The sequence below is a fragment of the Nelumbo nucifera genome, chromosome 1 (genome assembly GCF_055504915.1).
Source record: "Nelumbo nucifera cultivar China Antique chromosome 1, China Antique-T2T, whole genome shotgun sequence".
In the NCBI taxonomy this organism is placed as follows: Eukaryota; Viridiplantae; Streptophyta; class Magnoliopsida; order Proteales; family Nelumbonaceae; genus Nelumbo; species Nelumbo nucifera.
Window position 1 is genome coordinate 123,804,992 of NC_142649.1, and position 21,930 is coordinate 123,826,921.

Sequence of the window (21,930 nt, forward strand, 5' to 3'; positions counted from 1 at the left end):
CATCTTGCATGCTTCAAACATTTTAAAGCAAGTGGAGGATGTGTGGCGCATCCTCCTTTTGCGCTAACCTTGCCCTCACCGAAACTGCGTAGACTGAAGCTGGACTCGGCAGCCAACGGGCCGACAGTAGTGAGTCCGGAATCCGGATTACCAATGTGATCTGACACCGCGCATCTAATACATGGCGGGTCCCAGTTTCATGGTAAGATATGTGATGTGAGATCACGTTCGGAGGGTATTAGAACTTGTTTTGTTGGTAGGTGATACCAATTTGGCAATAGTATGGTTTAGGGTATCAATAGAGGTATAAAATGGGCCGGGTGAGATCACGTTTGGAGGGTGTTGGAACTTGTTTTGTTGGTAGGTGATACTAATTTGGCAGTAGTATGGTTTAGGGTATCAATAGAGGTGTAAAATGGGCCGTGCGACCCTCCCTAGGGATAATTTGGGAGGGTTGGCCCAGCCCGACTTGGCCCATGGCCCAAGCTTGTGTGGGCCCATGCCGGGTTGGGCCACAGGCTGGGCCATGGGTGTGGGTTGAATCGGGCCTTTTTTTTTGACATTTTTGAATTTTTTTATTTCTTTGTTAAGTAAAACGAAAATATGTAACTTTATTTTTGGGAATTATTTGAAAAAATAAGAAATCTAACAAAGAAATGAAAAAAAAAACACTTAACCAAATAAGAACTCAAAGAGACAAAGACTCAAAGTGAATAACAAATTGGAAGAAAAATAGGAATTTTATTTCATTTAAATTTTAATGATACAATGGTTGAATGAATGAAATATGAAAATTGGAATAAATTAATAAAATATAAAAAATACAATATAGTTACCAATTAAAAATAAAAAATTATGTTATTAAAAATATCAAATAAATTAAATAAAATTAAAACAAAATTTACAATAATTTGAAAAATGCTATACAACTATTGAGTATACAAAAAATATTGACATCATCATTTTCTCCTATTGTTCTCAAGGTTCAAAGTATCGACACAGGGCGTATCAGCCTGTATTGGTATTTTTTTTAAGTTTTACTTATTTTTTCGAAACCAGTTCAGAGGGATCGGTTTAAGGCCCGACTACCCTCTGAACTAGTGTTTGACCCGATACAACCCCCAGAGGGGTGTATCAGTAAGTCATCGGCACGATACGTGTTGATACTTTGAACCTTGATTGTTCTTGACTTTGATCATCTACTTCAAGTGAAACATCAGGTGTAGTGTCATGCCCTCCTTTGTCTTGTAATTTATTTTTAGCATCCAGTCAATCTTTAAAGCAAATGCACATCTTTAGACTTTCATCATTCATATAGTTTTTCTTGTTGTCCAACACTCTAGTACCTGCACTAAAACAAGACTTCGATGAAACTATAGACACCGAAGGAGTTGGTAGATCATGTGCCATGGCGGAGAGAACTAGATAATTTTTTGCATGTTCACTCTACCAGGCTAAAATGTCAAAATTATTTGTTCCTTCCGAGGTGAAGGAAGAATCACCTAAAGTAGAAAAATTTGCTTGTAAATAAAAATTAAGTTCAATAAATAAACTTGTTGTCGAGGTTGTGAATTTCTGACTCTTATTAAATAAAATGTTTTTCTCTTCCACTACTGGACTCAAGTTCAAAAGTGGAAGATGTAGCTGTGCAAGTTGTAGAATTTTTATTATTCCATGTTACTTCAGATTCATATAAACTATACACTTCAAATAATAAACTATTAATTTCTTTTTTTATTTCCAATTTCAATATTCATATTTTCACAATATGTTTCAAGTAAAATATCGAAACCATCTTGCCTAATCCTACGATCTAATATTGTAGCTAAGCAATAAAGAGGAGAAATGTTCTCCCAATATTTTTTAAATTTATTTTCCATTATTTCAACAATACTTTTAAATTGCAGATTCTTTCTATATTTTGCAAAACAATCACTAATCATCATTAATTGATAAGCTAAATTACAACTAGTTGGATAATAAATTACCGATAATTCATTAGTTGCATCATAAAAATGTTTTAAAAAATCACTAAGAATTTGTTTGTGAGAAATACAACTTTTTAATATAGCATAGGTAGAATTCCATCTATGCTTAACATCTAATATAAAATGTTTATATTTTAAATCATAATTTTGATATAAATATTTAAATTCTAGTTTTCTTACTCCAAAACTTTTAATATATATAATACAACTTCTAATTTTAGAAATATGAGTAGAAATAATATTTAAAGCATCATGAATACATAAATTTAGGATGTGTCATGCACATCTGATATGAAATAATTTACCATTTAAACATTATTTTAATTGAAATTTTAAAATATTTATTGTTGAATCATTATTACTAGTATTATCAAAACTAATAGAAAATAATTTATTGTTATTTCCCTAAGCATGTAAAGTATTTAAAATACTTGCAACAATAGCCAGGCTAGTATGTGGTCATTCAAGCCTATTAAAACTTAAAATTATTTTATTTAAAAGCCAATTTTCATTAATAAAATGACCGATAACACAAATATAACTTATGTTAAATTTAGAAGTCCAAATATTAGAAGTAATTGCAACTTTAGAATTAAGATTTGATAACATATAAATTAAATTTTGTTTATATGAATAAAAAAATTTTAAAGCATCTTATCTAATAGTACTCTTAGAAACTTTTTTAAATTGTGGATTTACAAAATTGTATAACTAATTTTCAAGTTTAGTGTCTTCAACTAACAAAAATGGTTGTTCAGCATGTGTAATGTATTTTGCTAATTTTTGTATCATTTTTTCTTGAGAATATTTAAAAGTACCCCCCCCCGACGTACAATTTGTGTTTGTGTTTTTTCTCTCCCTTCTTTTTTTTTTTCTTTTTTTCATGGGTGAGCAAATGTGTTCCTAAATGGCCAGTACCACCCTTGCTACAATAGCTAAAGTCTTTCTGACATTTTTGAAAAATAACTTTTTCCTTCCCTTGAGCCTCCTCTACTTTAAATATTTTCCAAACCGGGCTAATCAACTTAGTGGCTTTCTTTTTCTTTCCCCTAGTATTAGTATTAGGGGTGGAAGTTCTGTCAATATCAATAGCATCCATATTGGTGCTAATAATACCATGTTGTCATTGAATATCGTTGACATTGAACATGTTGGGGAATTGGTTTTGGGAGGAGCCGGTCATTTTTTTTTAAATTCTAAAAAATAAAAATTAATTTAATTGCACTTACCCAGATTACTGGTTTGGAATCCCGACTTGATTTCAACGGTTGAAGCCTTTCAACTCCAAGAGTCCAAGCCTCCCAAATTGCTAACTTGAGCTTGAGCTATTGAGAAAGCCTTCTTGTTGAAACTTCAATAAAGTTGAGAATTGGAGAATCAAAGAATGTATGAGAGATTAAGAGATTAAGACTTGAGAGAGTATGAGAATTAGAGCCTAGAGAAGAGATTAAGAGAATTGTTGAATTGGTGTGATGAGAACAGTGGAGGATAGGGCTATTTATAGGAATTGAAAATAATTCAATTGCCCAAAATACCCTAAAATATAGTCGTTTTTTAGTTATTGGGAGGGGTATTTTGGTTATTATAAAGTTATTTATCACTTTACCCAAAATGCCCCCCCAAACTAGCTATTATATAGCCGTTGGGGGGCATTTGTGTCAATCTATCTCCCCTTTAAAACTAAAATACATAAATACCCCCCAATATAGCTATTTATAGCTATTAGGGGGGTATTTCTGTAAAAAAGCTAAAACTAGCTATTGGGGAGGTGGGCCGAGCGCAGCCTGCTACGGTCCCGTAGGCTGTGTTATTCCACGGGTGATACGATGCCAGTCCATGGACCTGGAACCCCAAGCTCACCATGGCTTGGACCATTGTGTCGAGTTTGGCATAACCTGCGTGCCATCGTGTCGTGTCGTGTCGGGCCACGGGCGGCACGACCCAATTTACACCTCTAGGTACCATTAAGTGAATCCATATTTCCTAGCCTCCTAGGGGTGCAACTTGGGTGGGTCCAACTCGAGCCCGAACCGACACAACTTGAAATTTTACATTGGTTGGGCTTGGTTTTTTTGTCCTCAGGCCCAAGAAGTCAAGCTTTTTTGTTTTTTGGGCCTAGCCTTTAGGTAGCTTGAACCCAACCCAACTATACAATTCATAAATGCATATGTATGTATTTGTATACATATTTGCATAAATACATTTATATATGTATAATTTTAGAATGGGTTCATTGACCAACTCAAGCCCGGCCCGGGCCCAATCCCAACCCGAGTGCATCAAATTACAATGCGAGCCAAGCTCAAGTTGGAAAGGTCAAGCTTGATCTCGGGTTCGGGTCTTAAGCCCAAATTTTAAGGTCGGGTTTGGATTGACCATAACTTGGTCAAACCTGCCTGACTTGCACCCCTAAGATTTCCTACTCACTTTCTCTACCCACGCCTTACCCATAGTTTACTATAGTTGCATATCTCACGAGTCATGACTCACAAAGACGGTGATGTGTGGCTGCAATTCAAGGCGGATAGGGCATGGGTAGGAAATTCAGTGCATAGGGCGATGCCTAGGCGACAAGGCACCCTTTGAGGCTCACATCACCTAATCGCCAAGTAGTTTTGTACTATGTATTATAAAATACTTTTTTATTCTTTATTTTTTGACATTATAATTATAAAATAGACACTATTAAACTAAAATATTCATTTTGTGTGTTTATATGCTAATTTATTTTTATTATTTTTTTATCTGTTAGGATTTAATCAATACAAATATTGCTAAATGCTGTATTGAACCCTCAAAGACTTTAAAACCTGAACCAATAAGTAAGGATTAACTTAAAAATTTTGTCTAATCAACACATTTTCTATTACTACTACTACTACTTTTTCTTTTCTTTTCTTCTTTTCCTATAACAAAGGGTTCAACCCCTATATTTTTTGAATTTTCTTCCTTTTTTTCTTCTCATGAATATGTTGATTTTTTATACTTTATCATGAATTCTATACTTTTCTTTTGAAAATTATGAATAATTATTAAGGAAATATAGCTATGGTACATAGGAAACTACCCTAAGATCTATATTTTCTATATAAAAAAAATCTATCACCTAGACAATTAGGCGACAAGGCATCCCTGGCCCTTGACACCCAGCCTTGCCTTGGTGCCTTGAAAATTATGATCCAGTGTATCATTAGGTTAGCGGCTGGCCTGGCTTATGTGCATCCCTGTAAAGGATAAACTATGCAAATGGGCTGCACGGTGGCATTAAAGATGATTGTAAGCTGGTCTTAGATTGGTAAGTGTGGGAACACAGATCTTAGTCTGAGGGCGTCCACTTTGTGCAAAAAGAAGAAAAAGGGTCATAGGTTGGGGCCGTGACCAATCTACCCCTCCCATGGCCTAGATAACTGGGACCAATATTGGGTAGTGGAACGCCGTGCTCTCAATGTTTTCACATGCTTTTTTTGTATTCAGGAAATCCTGCCCATGTGTAACGATTGTTTTATGTAATTAATATGTAGATCCAAATTTGATTCATTTATATTTGATTTTGAAACGGATTTTGTCCATTGGATTTATATCAAATTTGAATCAAATTCGGATTGAAATTGGATACTGAATAGCATAAATGAAATAAACTAAAAAACATATATATGATATATTATTACTAAAATGAGTTAAAAATGACTTCAATTCTGTATTTCATGAACAAAATAAATTGGAAATTACTTTGATTCACCCTCATCAAATTTGAATTCGGAAAGTCAGATACCATTTTCAACCCTAACATAGCTTGTTTCACACACCAGTGTTTGCGGTAGATTTAGTATGGACAAGAATATGACTCTCATAGGAGTTATGAGCCGGGTCAGGCTGAATATTAGATTATTTGAGTTTGGCTCAACAAAAAATCACAAGGCTTGAATTCAGGCTTGAGCTCAATTCAAGCTAGAAATACTAGCTCAAATTCAACGTGACTCAAAAGCTCATATATTTGAGCTTGGTTCGGCTCAAGCTTGACAAAGAGCTAAGCCTACTGGAGCTCGAACTCAAAACTTACCCTGGTTGTTCAACATTTAAAACCCACTAAAACACATCAAAATTGCTTGCTCTTATCAAAGTAAGAAGAATAACTTGCTTATTTAACATAAAAAATTCACAAAAACACTATCAATTTTTTATTGTTTTATCTTATTTCTTATTATACAAATAAAAAAATGAAAAGATTATATATAAGCTTGATGAAGCCTGCAAGTTTCACAAGTCGAGCTTCATGCTATTTGAACTCGGCTCCATTAACAATTAAGCCTATACGTTGGATTCAAGCTTGACTTAAAGCTCAATTTGGCCTGGGTTGAATTGAGCTTTTCATGAGTGGAGATTGAATGACTCGCAGATAGTTTGCTTCAGATCCATCCGTGTCAGCACTTGCCCTTCTCATACTATGTGATCTGTTTATTTTTTAAATAAAAAATATTTATCAAAGCCTGTGTATCACATGAATTCCCATGCGTTTTGTTCGATGGTATAATAAGGCTCAATTTTGATTTGACACTTCAATGCTGTGTTTGGTTCGAAGGAAAAAATAGGGAAAGGAAGGAAAAGGTTTTGTTGTCATTAATCCAAGAATTCAACCCTTCTTGGATAGAAAGTAGAAACAGACTCTAGCCCTTTTTCTCCTTTTGAGTTCCCCCCCCCCCCTTGTTGTTTAATTGGTTAATTTGTAATTATTATTATAATTGCTGTATTTTTTCAATATAGATGCCCATTATGTTGTGTAAAAATTAGGGAAAGTAACATGGGATCAATAATTCTTTTTAGAAAAGTACACGCAGATTTTTGATTTCCATTGCAAAACTATAAACATTCAAAATGTCAAAAGACCATACTCTATGCATCATACCCACCTGTAAATTGACATCAATTCCAAGCTGGCACACCCTGGTCTGAACAGTCGTTCTCCCAATTTCTTTAATCAAAATCCATCACCTAGGCTGGCATGGCATCTAGTCAAGGCAAATTTAGAGGTGAACATGAATCGGTTTGATTCGGTTGGATTCCAAGGTAGAATTTGGAACTTACCCTGTGTAAGGATTGGTTCCAGGTTTCTAATAAAATCATGATTGATTCTAAATCGTCTTTGATCTATCCATTAAAATGTTTAAATTTGATTTTCAATAATGATAATATATAGTTTAAAACTTATCATTACAATTTAAATTTTATAAACATTACTTATTATACATATTCAAATATTAAATTGAAGAAAAAAATTATCAATTCACTTAAGTGGTTCAATGGTCCAGTGAGACCATTCAAATATTAAATATTAAATCTTCACATCTATAAAGTATTTTAAAATTTATTTCAAGACAAGTTCAGCTCCGAAGCTAATTCCACCAAGACAATCAATATCAATTCTCCAAGTCAGTTTGGATTAGGATAAACCCCCCAAGACCTTGGAACCAGCTTGGGTGGGGATCGGTTCCAAAAATTAGAACCGGATCTTACCTGATAACATGTTGGATAGGTCAGTTTAAGGCCAGTTCCATTCGGGTCTGGGTAGAACCAATCCATTTGCTCAACCCTACGCAATTGGGTGATCTCCTGTCACTTAGCTTTCCCTTGTCACCTAGAAAACTATAGCCATTCCTTTGAACAAGGTCAAAATCCAAACATAAAATTATTCAAAAGACTAAACTTCTTAATTATCCTTTTGCCACAAATTTACAAGTTAATAAAATAACTCGATAATATAAAATAACAACAAAAGAAGTGAAAGAACGTAGCAGATGATGATGTTTGTCGCTCAAATTTCCATCTGTAAATACCTGTATGAAACAAGTACTCTTGCACTATAAATTAACCAAAGGGGGGAAAAAAGATATGAAGGAAAGCTCTAATTGGAACCTGCCTTAATGCATTGTTTTTTTACTTGTTTCATTGTTTTAAAATTCTGTGCAAAGGGGTATAAGTCATACTATTGTTTAAATCCAGATTCATGATGATGGAAAATAACAGAATAAGAAGGTTATATACAACAGTTGGTGAAGACCACATTCAATCTTCAGTCACTCCAATAATCGCAATCCAATGTAGGTCTCTGCCCTTTCATGCTCCCTTCATCCTGTAGGTTCATTTAATTTAAATGACATACTGGTAATTGTCTTCTTACTATATAAAAGTGATTTAAAGAAAGAGTAGGTATTGATGACTATCAGTTTGTATCATGAAAATCTATGAGAGAGAGAGAGAGAGAGAACCACCTCGGTAACTATAGATTTGGATGGGGACCATACTAGAATTTGTCTATCATTACTGCCTGTGTACAATTCCTGCAAGAAGGACTGAAAATATATCTTCATTCAATACATATGATGTACAAAAACAAACTGATGTTCCAAAAGTTGGACCCTTTTACATGGTTTGATCCTACTTATCATGAACGCAGTGAATATATTACAGGTCAACTAGTCCTGGATGATTTCCCTAAATTTTAGTTAGCTGAGTCCTGTAATAGTATTAATAACATAAACATACATGTACTTTTGGTTCCCTTCTGTTTTCTTTTTCCAAGATTTTGCAGTAAACTTTCACCATATATGTCACAGTTACTCGTGTCAGAAAAAAATTAACAGGCGTTTAATGCTTAAAATATTATAAATTACTATACAGAAAAATGTAATGCTCAAGTATGAATGTCACATTAATCTTTTCTGCCTCACGGTTACTATTGATTAATAGATAGAGGTGTAAATTGGGCCGTGCCACGGTCCAGCACGATTGTATGGGCCGATGGGCCGTGCCAGGCTTGGGGTTTCAGGTCAGCAGGCCGGGTCAACATGGCCCGCACTGTTGTGCCGTGCCACCCGTGGCCCGGCCCGGCCCATATATATAATATAATATAAATTATAATTATATAATAATATATAGTACATAATATATTAATAAAATAAACAAATTTTCAATTTTATTATACTATTTTATTTAATTATTGTATATATAAGCAATTGTATACATCAAAATTCATATAAAATTAAAATTTTAATTTTTTTTTCAATTTTTTTTTTAAATAAATAACTTTGGCCTGGTCTGGCCCAAGGCTCAGCCCACGTTCCAGCCAGCCTGGGCTCGTGCGGGCTCGGGCCGTGCCAGGCCAACCCCCCAAAATATCCCAGGGATGGAAGCACGGCCCATGGGCTGGTCCCAGCACGACCCGTTTTACACCTTTATCATAGTTTTTAAGGTGCCAAGGCAAGGCTAGGTGATAGGAGGGCGCCTTGCCGCCTAGTAACCTAGGTGGGCACCTAGGCGATGGATTTTTTTTAAGTAAAACCATATATCCTAGGGTAGTTTCCTAGGTTCCATAACCATCTTTCCTTAATAATTATCCATAATTTTCATAAGAGAAGTATAAATTTCATCTTTTAAGTATAGAAAATCAACATTTTATGAGAAGAAAAGGAACAAATGAAAGAAAATTCAAAAAATATAGGGGCTGAACCCCTACTTTTGTTATAGGAAAAGAAGAAAAGAAAAGGTGGAAGAAGAAGATTTGTAAGAAGAAAATGTGTTGTTTAAACAAAATTTTAAGTTCTTCCCTTGCTTATTGGTTCAGGTTCTAAAATCTTTGAGGATTCAATCAAGGATCAAAACTTCGATACGATATGCCCCGTATTGGGTGTATTGTATTGTATCTTTGGCGCCCCAATACACATGTTTACAGGTAGGTGTTTTCGGGAACCCATTTTTTAAAATAATATATATTTAAAAATGAAATTGAAAACTATTTGGCAACTGGGCGAGGCAAGCCTCCTAGGGCGCCTTGTCGCCTCTTGACAACTATGACCTCTATTAATAGATCCCTTGCAATAATACATATTGACATTGCTAAAGAAGTATTTCATCTAGGAGTGCAAATCAGATTTAAAGAATTTCACCTGTATTATGGACTGGAGCCCATTCAAAATTTAACAAATGCTCAACCCAGGCCCACACAAGTAGCACTCCTAATTTTATATTTCTCTCACTTCAGTTTATATTTTTGTTGAAATCAAGTATATCTTTTTATACAGAAGGTGTGCAACATGGAATGAATCAATCTGGGAAATCTGTGAATAAATACATTGTGCATTTTCATACAGACCACATTTTTACCAGTTTCTAACATTTTCAGATTGACTAAATTCTGAAATTAAAGGTATCTGAGATAAATACCTGATCCTGTGAACTAAACCAACAACAGTTCACATATTCATAGTGGCCACGAAATGTTGAAGATGTCTGACCAGTCCACATGTCAAATGCCTAAGAGATTCTCAAAATATGTAAAAGTTTAACCAAAAGTAACTCAGCTTCCTAAGAGTAGTAGATTTCCAGACAATTAAAAGGCTACGAGGAAGGGAATTATTACTTTGACAGCACTCATGCATGGAACAAACACAAGGGATGAATTCTGAGTGATTGCAAGCTGTAATGCCTTGCTAGTTTGTAGGCGTACAGTTTCGAAGTTCACAAGTGTGTTACAACCAGAGTCAATATCCCATAACCTTAATCTTGAATCAGAACCTGAAATTCACAAGCCAGGAGTGAGAATGTTCATGAGTTGGTTCTTAAATTGTGACATTTCTAAAATTCACAAGCCAGGCGTACAGTTTCAGAGTTCACAATTGTGACATTTCTTTGATAAGGTTAGTTGACTAAAGGAGACATTTAACCTAAGTTCAATCAGGCTGGAAAGCATTTAAGAACAAGACGACTCAAGGTAAACTATTAAAGGCAACAAACCAATGGCCGCAGATCTCATCTATGGGGATGGGAGTCACTTTCAGATGGTTGATGGTTCCCACCTACAAGATTGACCCACACATCAACCAACTAGATGACATCATGACAATAAACCACAATAGAACTCGTTATTGGACCCTTTCAATATTACGTCTGATCATCCAGACAATGAGAAAACTTATCAGACTTATCAGAGTTGATCAAGTTGATTTTTGGTCTAGGACGTCCCACCTGATAAAAGCTGTCCTTGCATGTTCCCTTATACCATTAGGAGGAATATCTTCAGCATTTGCATATTGGAACCCCTTTTACTAAAGTTCTTCCACCACATTAGAAGCTTTTTCCCAGGATAATTGGATAAATCAACAGGTTCTTTTTTATCATCAACTAGATCAATGAGGGCCATTACTTGTAAGGGTGAACAATCGGTTTATTTGGTCAAAAAAATGAACTGAATAAACTTAAATTTTTAAAACTGAAGTTTTAAATGGAAAACCAAACCGAAACCAAAATAATGGAAAACTGAAATAACTGAAACTGAAATTTCCAGTTTGGATTTTCGATTAAAACTAAATTTCATTAATATATTAACATATTAACATATATATTATACAATATATATAAACATTATATATTTTAATATATAAGATAATATACATATATATTGTGTATAAATAATAAACTTTGATTAATTAACTCAGGTTTTTTGGTTAACCAAATTTTCAAACCTGAAAACTGAAACAACCGAAACCAAAATTCTCAATTTGGTTTTTCGGTTTTAACTGAACAATGCTTACCCCTAATTGCTTGGTGCAATGGTAAAACTTTGGGCTAATGTGTGAAAATATGGGTTTGAGTCTCAGGATGGTCACTTGGTGCTGAAGGTCAGGTCCTTATCCAGTACACCCCTTCTGAGACCCCAGATAGCTGGGACAGGCGATGGGTAATTGCAAAAAAGTAAAGACATCTGTTAGTGTAGGGGTGTTTCTGTCTTTATACTTAGATTAAGGTTGCTGATCTGTAATATTGTGTTGAAACCAGTGCTCATTACTTAAATAAGGGCACATATGTCTTTTCCATTAATTTTAATAATAAAAGCACATGTCTGGCCGAATGGGAGTTATGTTATTTGACTTCCAGTTCGAACCAGATTTTCTTCTTTTCTCTCTCTCTCTTTCTTCCACCTTTCTATCTCTCTCTACATGACTGATCTCAGACAAACAGAACTCCAAGGCAGGCCGAATCATAACATGGTATCAGAGCCACTCGAATCTGCTTAGATTTCTGTCTGCCTAGATTTCTATTCTCTGCGCACCCTATCTAGGGTTTCTCTTGATTTTCCTGCATTCAACTGGAGATGAGGGAAAGGGCTGAAAAGGAGTGATCGCCCTCTCCCCTTGGAGGTTTCTATGCCTCCAGTTGTGTCTTGTGTGGTCGGTTGCTGTGGTTTCTAAGATCGCCCTCCCCTAATCGATGAAGAGAAGAGGGCCGATCTGTGTGGTACAGTGGCTGTCTTGTGTGGACTGATTTTCTGCTCGTGTGGTTGTTCCTTCAGTGATAAGGTAAGAGATTTCTGTGCATGATTTCTGTTGTGGATCAAATAGGAAGTATGTTTCAGATCATGTGCTAGGGTTTATGCTGTTTTTGTGTATTTCGAAGGAAGAGTTGTGATCATATAGTGGTGAGATTTCAGGTAGCCGTAGGAGTAGGGTTTGTGGTGTAAAGAGTATACTTTTCAGCAACAACAAGTGCTGAAATCAGTGTGACGAGTGTGATCTAGTCGTGTGCAGTGTGCAGAATTCAGTAGTAATAGAATTCAGCAAGTGTGCAGAATCGGTGATAACAGTGATTGTAAACCTAATGTGATGGTGCCTACAGACTACCTGAATGTTCAGATGACCTCCATTAAACTAAATGGAGAGAATTATGTGCCTTGGGCTAAATCTGTTGAAGTCTTTCTGAAGGCAAAGAAGAAGGTAAAACATATAAGAGAGGAGAAACCCTCCACTGACTCTCACGAGTATGAAGACTGGGAGCAAGAGGATGCTCAGATCATCACATGGTTATGGAATAGTATGGAACCCAGGATTAGTGTGAAATTCATGTTTCTTGACACTGCCAAAGATGTGTGGGACCATGCGAAGAAATTGTATTCAGGTTAGGACAATACAACCAGAGTGTATCAGCTGTATCAGAAGTACTTTAATCTGCAACAGGGCAATCAGAGTCTTGAGGAGTACTATGCCAGTATGAGAAACATACGTAATGAGTTGAATGTCTATCACCCTCTCACTTCTGATGTCAAGATTCAGCAACAACAAAGAGAACAACTTGATGTGACTAGATTTTTGGTGGGACTGAAATCTGAATATGAACCAGTACGGGCTCAGATACTAGGAGGATCAACTCTCCCCTCTTTAGAAGAGGTATTTGCTCGACTCCGGAGGACTTCTATCGGATCTACTGAGAACTCTAATATCTCAGATAGATCTGCCCTTGCTGTGTTGAGAGGCCGTGGTGCTAGAGGTGGAGATCGGGGAGCTCAGTCTGGCCGTGGTGGTAGTAGTTGTCCGGTGTATGGCCGAAGTGGCAATGGTGGGCCTACTTATAATCGTGGTGGTGGTCGTACTGGGGGCAGAGATTCAGGGGGAGTCCGTGGTAGAGGACGTGGCTCAAGCCCGAGGAGGTGCACTCATTGTGGTATGGATGGACATACCATTAACTATTGTTATGATCTACATGGTCCACCCTCAACCTAGGCCAATCATGCCGTGACTAGCGACACCAGTTCCAGCTTTAGACAGGAGAATCGTTCATCTGATCAAATAACTCCTACATCCATAGATGGTCCCATGAAGGAAATGGTGAGTGTTCCTCGTGATGAATATGAAAGGTTTATCCAATCACAGCAGAACACGACGACTTTCGCTCACTCAGGTATGGCTTGTTTGGCATCCACACCCAATCCCTAGATCATTGACTCTGGAGCCTCCGATCACATGATTGGAACTGTAGGTGTGTTTTCTTCCCTATCTCATTGCTCAACATTACAATCTGTCACCCTTGCTAATGGTTCCACATCCTCAATTTGTGGTGTTGGTAATGTTGACCTAGACCCTGTATCCCTCTCCTCAGTTTTGTATGTTCCTAAATTGCCTTTTAATCTTATGTCTGTTAGTAAGCTGACCAAATCACTTAACTGCTCCATTACTTTTTATCCCTCTATGTGTGTTTTTCAGGATCTCAAGACGGGGATGAAGATTGGTGGAGGGCATGAAGCTGGTGGACTGTATTATCTTGACGGTGGTGGAAGAACTTCAACAGCTTTCCAGTCATCCCTTTCTCCTCTCTAGTGGCATTGCCGATTTGGTCATCTGTCGCTAAAAGTCTTGAAGTCTTTAGTTCCGTCTTTGAGTCAACTTTCTGTTTTGGATTGTGAGTCGTGCCAATTTGGGAAACACCATCGTGTTCCCTTTAGTTCTAGGTGTTAAGATGTGCCGAATAGGGGTAGTTTAGTCTTCTTCTGTTTATTAAGTAACTTGCTTATGTGGCAGTGTTATTAGAGTTACTCTGCCCCACACTTAAGTAAGGGCATTTCTGTCTTTGTAAACATTATTAGAATCTAATATAGATTAAGGGGGTCGACTGGATGGGTTAACCATTAGATTTTCGATTGACCCTTCTCTTCTTCTTCTTCTTCTTCTTCTTCTTCTTCTTCTTCTCCTCTTCATGTTCGGACTACTGTAGCAGCAGTCGAAACATGGTATCAGAGCCATGCTCCTGACCTACGTCAGTTGGTAAAGCACCTCAGCATTGTTCGTGACTCTTCACCTTCATTTCTGGTCAGTCGATGGAGAGAATTGGTTCGCCCTAGGTCAGAAACATTACAGCTTGTCTCTCTGCTGCGCATAACCTTCTTCAACAAGGAAAGTGACTTCAGCAGTGAATGGTTGATTGATATTCTCAAAGGAAGGTCGGTTCTCTCTTCTTCTAGTGTTACTTATATTTCTGGGTAGAAACCCTACAAGAAGTTGTTAGTATTGAGTAGAACCTAGAGAACTAGGTTCATTGTTGCCCTAGGAAGGGCTGTGTGTGCAGTAGCCAAATGGTGTAGGGCTGCTGTAAGTTGTTGAATGGTGTTAGGGCTGCTGTAAGTGGCCGAGTGGTGTAAGGTAGAATGCAGTGACCTTGCCGAACTCCTTGTGGTTGTGTAATGCCCTCTTAAGTGTGTTAAACAAGTCTGAACTGGGTGCAGCAGATTTGGCTGTGTTGTGGTGCTTGAGTGGTTGTAAGAGGGCATCTACTTGTGATTAGTGAATGGTAAACTGATGCTTATGTGGGACGTGTGTGAAGTCAGCAGTAGTGTGAATAAGAACAAGTGTGTGCTTCCACTGTGGTGTTTTGAAGCTGCAATAGGTGCTGAAATATCAAACTGTGAACAACATCAATCAGCTTGTAGCTGAGAAGTAAAGTTAGAGACAACTGTGAAAGAGTATAATGGCAGCAATAGGAGATGGCTACAATGATCAGAAACCTAGTGAAGTAATTTCCTCCGACTACCTAGGGGTACAAATGACCTCAATTAAGCTAAATGGGGAGAACTATGTTCCATGGGCTAAATCAGTGGAATTTTTTCTCAAGGCAAAGAAGAAAGTAAAGCATGTAAGAGATGAGAAGCCACCGGTTGACTCTCCAGGGTTTGATGATTGGGAACAAGAAGATACTCAAATCATGACTTGGCTGTGGAATAGTATGGAACCCAAAATCAGTGCCAACTTCATGTTCCTTGATACAGCTAAGGATATATGGGAGCATGCTAAGAAGCTATATTCTGGACAAAATAACACAACAAGAGTATATCAGCTGTATTAGGAGTACTTTGATTTACAACAAGGAACCAAAACACTAGAAGGGTACTATGCCTGCATGAAGAATATAAGGAATGAACTCAATGTCTATCATCCCCTTACTCTAGATATTCAAGTTCAGCAACAACAAAGGGAGCAGCTAGATGTTACAAGATTTTTAGTGGGGCTGAAGTTAGAATATGAACCAGTTAGAGCTCAAATATTGGGGGGCTCTACTCTTCCTACACTTGAGGAAGTATTCTCAAGACTTCGTAGAATTTCTTTGGGCTAGACAGAGAACCCCACACAGTATGATAGATCAGCACTTGTGACAGCTAGAGGTGGTGGACATAGTACAAGAGGGGGCCGTGGCAATTCCATGATTGGTCGGGGTGGCCGTGACTCAGGGGGAGGCCGTGGCAGAGAAAAAAACAACTATACAAGGAAGTGTACTCATTGTGGTAGGGATGGACACACATGATTGGTCGGGGTGGCCGTGACTCGGGGGGAGGCCGTGGCAGAGAAAAAAACAACTATACAAGGAAGTGTACTCATTGTGGTAGGGATGGACACACAGTGAATTTCTGTTATGACCTACATGGCCCTCCCTCTAAATGGGCTAATCATGCTGTAGCAGGCAAGGTTGCTATTAGTGACAGTAAACTGGCAGACCGAACACCTCCCACATCTACATCTACTTCTGGGAGGGAGATGGTGAGTGTTCCGCGTGATGAGTATGAACGGTTCCTTCAAACTACTTCACAGCATACCACTGCCACATATGCCCAATCAGGTATTGCTTGCATGTCATCTAAAACTCCTTCCTGGATTATTGACTCTGGAGCCTCAGATCATATGACCGGGACTCCAAGTGTGTTATCTTCTCTTTCTGAAACCTCCACATCACAAACTGTTACACTTGCCAATGGGTCCTCATCTCCTCATCCAGTGCAAGTCACCACTGAACGACCACCGATCCGACAAGTGTATATACGTTGAACGACACCGGCCCCTCCTCCTGCTTCTACCTCATCTGCGGATCCTCTCATGGCTCCTATTGCTGAACCTTCAAATCTTGACCTACCCATTGCCTTACGGAAAGGTAAACGTAGTTCTACACTCCATCCCATTTCCAATTTTGTTTCATTATCTCGTCTTTCTACCTCACATCGCCAGTTTGTTTCACTTTTGTCTTCTATTTCCATACCTAACAATGTTCAAGAAGCTCTTAGTTCACCTGGATGGCGGCGGGCAATGGAGGAGGAACTTTCTGCTCTTCAACATACTCAAACGTGGGAACTTACTACTCTCCCACCTGGTAAGTATGTTGTGGGCTGTAAATGGGTGTATACTGTGAAATACTTGCCAGATGGTAGTGTGGAGCGTCTGAAGGCCAGACTTGTTGCTAAAGGTTACTCACAGTTGTATGGTGTGGACTACATGGAGACATTCTCTCCGGTGGCTAAAATTGGTTCCGTTCGTGTCCTAATTTTCTTGGCAGTTATGTATGATTGGCCTCTCCTTCAACTTGACATAAAGAATGCCTTCCTCCATGGTGATCTAGTGGAGAAGGTATATATGGAGCAACCACCTGGGTTTGTTGCTCAGGGGGAGGGTGGTAAGGTGTGCAAGCTGAAGAAAGCAATTTATGGGTTGAAGCAATCTCCACGTGCTTGGTTTGGGAAGTTCAGCGAAATGGTGAAGAGTTTTGGAATGAAGCAATGCCAGGTTGATCACTCAGTGTTCAGCTATGACTCATAAGCTGGGAATATTTTATTAGTGGTCTATGTGGATGATATTGTCATCACTGGTAGTGATAAATTGGGGATTGGCAAACTAAAGGTATTTCTGCAAAATCATTTTCAAACAAAGGACCTTGGAACACTAAAGTATTTCTTGAGAATAGAGGTTGCCAGGTCAAAACAAGGTGTGAATCTGTGCCAAAGGAAATATGTCCTTGATCTATTGGAAGAAACAGGACTGTTAGGTGCAAAACCGGCTGAGACCCCTATGGAACCAAATGTTAAGTTGAGCAGTGATACAGGAGAAGTATTTGAAGATCCTGGAAGGTATAGACGACTAGTGGGAAAGCTGAACTATCTGACTATCACGAGACCCAACATCTCCTTTGCAGTCAGTGTGGTGAGCCAATTCATGCAAAACCCTCGTATACCTCACTGGGATGTAGTCCTTAGAATTGTGAGGTACTTGAAAGGAGCTCCAGGCCGTGGGCTATTGTACAAACTAGGAGGAAAACTTGAAGTAGTTGGGTATACGGATGCAGACTGGGCAGGCTCAGTGAGTGACAGAAGATCTACTACAGGCTATTGTTAGACAGTTTTGTATGCCCTTAGCTTCAATCATTTTGATGTACTTTTGTTATTTAGTGGAAATAAATAAAGTGCATGTTTGATTCATGTTGTTTGGTTTAATTCTGTGTAAAACCCTAAAACTGGACATTTGTAGAGACTCATGTTAGTTTTAAATGTTCACAGCCGTTGGATAAGTCTGGGGAGATTTATCCTGCCAAGGCTGATACTGGTGTGCCACCAAGTGTTGGGATGGCCTGTCTCAGCCATCAGGGTAAGACCCGAGGCACATACAGCATGGGATTACTTGAATCCTTGAACCGGACCAGATTTCCAGTCTTGCCCTGGACCTTGGAGATAGATGGGCAAAACTGGAAAGTTACACCTGACCCCTAGACTCGATTATGACACTTCACTAGGTGCTGGATCAGGCAGCCTTTGATATGCCAATCAGTGAGATCCTTAGTGGGGATCAAAACCTGGGTATGTTGGGGCAGTTTGAGAATTCATCTGAGTGGGTGGTCATAGTGACAGAATCAGCCACTTTGTCGGACAAAGGGTAATGATCGGGAATGCACTCTCTCTGATGGAAACCAAACTGCCGGCAGTTGATTTCAATCGTTGGAATTTTGTTTTTGCAAAATTAATATATTTACATATATATGTACGGTTTCAAAATGTTTGCAAATGGTTTTAATTCCCGGGATCCATGAGAGAGGAGAGTGCGGCACTGTTCCTTGCAGCCGAGGGAGAGGTCCTCTCTTGTCGGGCAGTGCTTGATCATTAAGGGCTGAGAGGTTAAGTGTAAGACCATTTAGGATAATACCTGATGGGCTAATCTTGCACCTGCCCACAGTCCCTGGGTTTTTATAAGATGGCTTGGCCCAGGGACCACTTAATGTAAGTGTTGGGCCCATAGGGTTCATACGATGGACTCAAGGGGTTCATTGAGATTTTCAGTGAATTCGGCTGGGCCTTGTATTAAAGGCTGGGCCGAACCCATGTGGCTGGTGTGTAGATCAATGCTTGGGTCCCACGCCATACAAAGAAGTCCAACTGGGCAGCAGATTGGAAACTAATTAAACACTGAATACTTAATGGGCCAAAAGCCCATTTCGAAGTGGGCTGATATGATCACCCATCAATGGGGCGAATTTGAGATTGAAGTTAGCAAAAAGGATTGGGCTCTTAGCCTTATCCACTCTTAGAGACCAAATTCAAATCAGATTTGAATCTGGTAACCTCCTGATAAGATCAGGAGTAAGCTAACTCTATCTGGGAAAGGGATTAAGATTATCCCCTATCCAAATACTGATTTGGATTGGGATAACTCCTAATTAGGAGATTTCTTAATCAAGAAGAAAAGAGAGGAGATTTTCGAATGAACCAAGACAGGGAAATCAGATTTCGATCCAAGAGGTTCTGGTAAGCAAGAAAGGTTCCTGCGAATTGAGATTAGATCTCATTCTCTCCAGAAAAGAAAACAATTCAGCTTTTTCGTTTCTGGAAATCTCCTCCTGCCGCCGCCATCTGCATTGTTGCAAGATTTGATCTTTGCAGAAAAGAAAGTCAAGAAACCAGTTCTTGACATCAGTCTTGCAAGAAAGACTGAAAGAATTCAGTGTTTAGTACATCCAGGGGATTCTTGTGAAGGATCCAGTGTGTAGGACGCACCCTGCTGGTTCTGTTCCATCCACAGCTGTGTCATCTTCAGCAGGGACAGATCTTGGAGCATTCTTTGGGCGTGAACACCAACTTTGGGAGATACTGCTTCTCCGGATCAGGTATAATCCTCCCATTTATCTTTTGGTACAGATCTGGTTTGATTAGGGTTCAAGTAGATCCTTGAATATTGTATTCTAAATTCAGGGAATATGATTCCCAGTTGGGAGAAGGTAGGAAATTTTTGAAATTCGCCCCACCCATTCCGCAACCTTTATGGCGTCCATTAGATGGATCCTACCATTCTTTCAGTGGTATCAGAGCCACAGGTTCGAATCTTGAACCAAAAGAAAATCAGATCTGACCCTGCGCAGATGGATAGAAGGTGTTCTTTCAAGATTTGCGCAGATTGTTTTCTTTTTTTTCAAGAAACTGTTTCTTGTTAAGGGCGATTGATCTGAAATTAATTTCTGTTAAATCCAAAATTTATTTGGAATTGTTCTTTATTTATTTTGATTTAATGGACTGTTCAAACCTGGAGATCGCAGTGCAGTTTTAGCGCAGATGGTCTGCGCACCCTTTTTCTTTTCTATTTATTTATTTCATTCAATTCGGTCTGTAAATAATTTTTTTTTTATTTTTTAGACTGAATGTATAGGATTTGATCAAGAATGTAATTAATAGAAATAGGATTTCTGTTATTTTTCTTGATTAAAGAAGATGGAAGAAGATGGCGGCGCTGGAGATTTGCAGATGGAGAAATCGTTTTCTGCGATTTGCAGTTTATGAAACTGCAACCCTTGTGATTAACCTCTGTTTTGCAGGTGGTGCGAACAGTCCATAATTGTTTTGTGTTTGCTAGAAATCAAAACTATTAATTTCAGATCATTCAATAATTAATTCTTGAATTGAAAATCAGTTTTGGACCATTTCGGACTAGATTGGACCAAAACTGTTTGGACCGAATCTGGGTTTCGAAAGGGGCTGTTCTCAGTCCAATTGTCTCACACTTTTGTTCCAAATCTGATGTTCAATTACAGGGATTAATTCGGCCCACCTGTAAAGCCCAGTTTTAAAGGGTTAAAACTGCAAAAGCCCATTATTGTGAGATAAGCTGTATGGGCCGAACTGCTATCTGCGATTCAGCCCATACACCTAGTGGACATTAATCGTTAATGACTTGGTTTTTAAATGGGCCGTTGAATGGGCTATACAGCAATTAATTGATTGGATCAATTCCTCCTTTACATGTGATGTTTGGATGTTTGATGTGCTGCGACCATGGGCCATAAGTACTTGGCCCGTGATGACTCGTTAGTGGCTCTTGCGCACACCATGGCTGAATGCACATCATTGCCATGGTGTCCCTGAAGGTCATTGGATGACCCCCCTCTTTGCCTGGTGGGCCCCACAACCCTGAAAAGGGATGCGTACGGAACCCCTAGCCGATTAAGGCCCACCAGAAATCTGACTTTATGAAAGTCAGTGGGAGCCACTTTGGTTTGACCTAAATTAGAACTAGGCCGTGATTTTGTTCCCTCCAGCAAATATGAATGCAAGTGATAGGGAGATCCATATGATGGACTCTCTAAAGGCCTTCCGTCATTAGCACAATGATGGGTCCATCAGTAATGAGGAAACGCACCATAAAATTGGGCTATCCATTTGCTGTTGGATCTGTTAGAGTGTTTCATAAGATGATAGGGGCGTCATAGACCGATGTGGGAGGGGCTTCACCAGAAAATGGGAACTCTCTCACGGTACCTTGGCGTAACCTGAATATGATGGGTGTGCACTCACTGACAGAAGGGTTTACCTGAAAACGGCTCTGAACCTTGTCTGACAGAGGCCAAAGGGAAACTCATTTGATGAGTGCATATGATCCGTCACAGAAAGGTGGTGGGGTTATGCAGCTGAAACAGTTGGCTTCACGCACCCCATGTGATTTCCCACATTTCCAGAGACATTTCATCGTCTCCGTCACTGAGATAGGAGGGAAATCTCAGAGATGAACAAATGGGAATGGAACATAGATTAAAAGCCATATCTATGTAGGTAAACATGAATCAAACTAAGGTTGTGGACTAATGATTTTGCTGTTTTATCAGAAAATGGCAAACGGTCAATTTGCAAAGCTTCTAGACGATAACAAGCTTAAGGGCCCAAACTATGCCGACTGGTACAGAAATCTTATGCTGGTCCTAACTTCTGAAAAGTTAGACAAGGTAGTGAAAAATCCTGCCCCGGAACGTCCGGGTGATAGGGCTTCTGAGGCCCGTAGGAGGGACTACCAAGATTGGGAGGATAAGAACTCCCTAGCCCGCTGCTTTGTCATTG

General features: G+C 38.7%; 1 protein-coding gene across 2 annotated transcripts in view; it reads right to left on the minus strand.

The window, feature by feature from the left end:
- Window positions 1-7,875: 7,875 nt before the first annotated feature.
- Window positions 7,876-21,930, minus strand: part of LOC104609709 (WD repeat-containing protein ATCSA-1-like) — a 39,951-nt gene continuing 25,896 nt past the window's right edge. Inside the window, exons 6-9 of one of the 2 annotated variants that reach the window (XM_088894144.1) lie at window positions 10,402-10,556; window positions 10,206-10,295; window positions 8,255-8,323; window positions 7,876-8,115 (exon numbers count right to left, since the gene is read on the minus strand). In XM_088894144.1, the coding sequence (XP_088750270.1) occupies window positions 8,056-8,115; window positions 8,255-8,323; window positions 10,206-10,295; window positions 10,402-10,556 (374 nt within the window). In that variant the 3' untranslated portion in view covers window positions 7,876-8,055. Of the gene's footprint in view, window positions 8,116-8,254; window positions 8,336-10,205; window positions 10,296-10,401; window positions 10,557-21,930 lie in introns of both variants that reach the window. The other variant, XM_088894143.1, reaches the window with a different exon arrangement.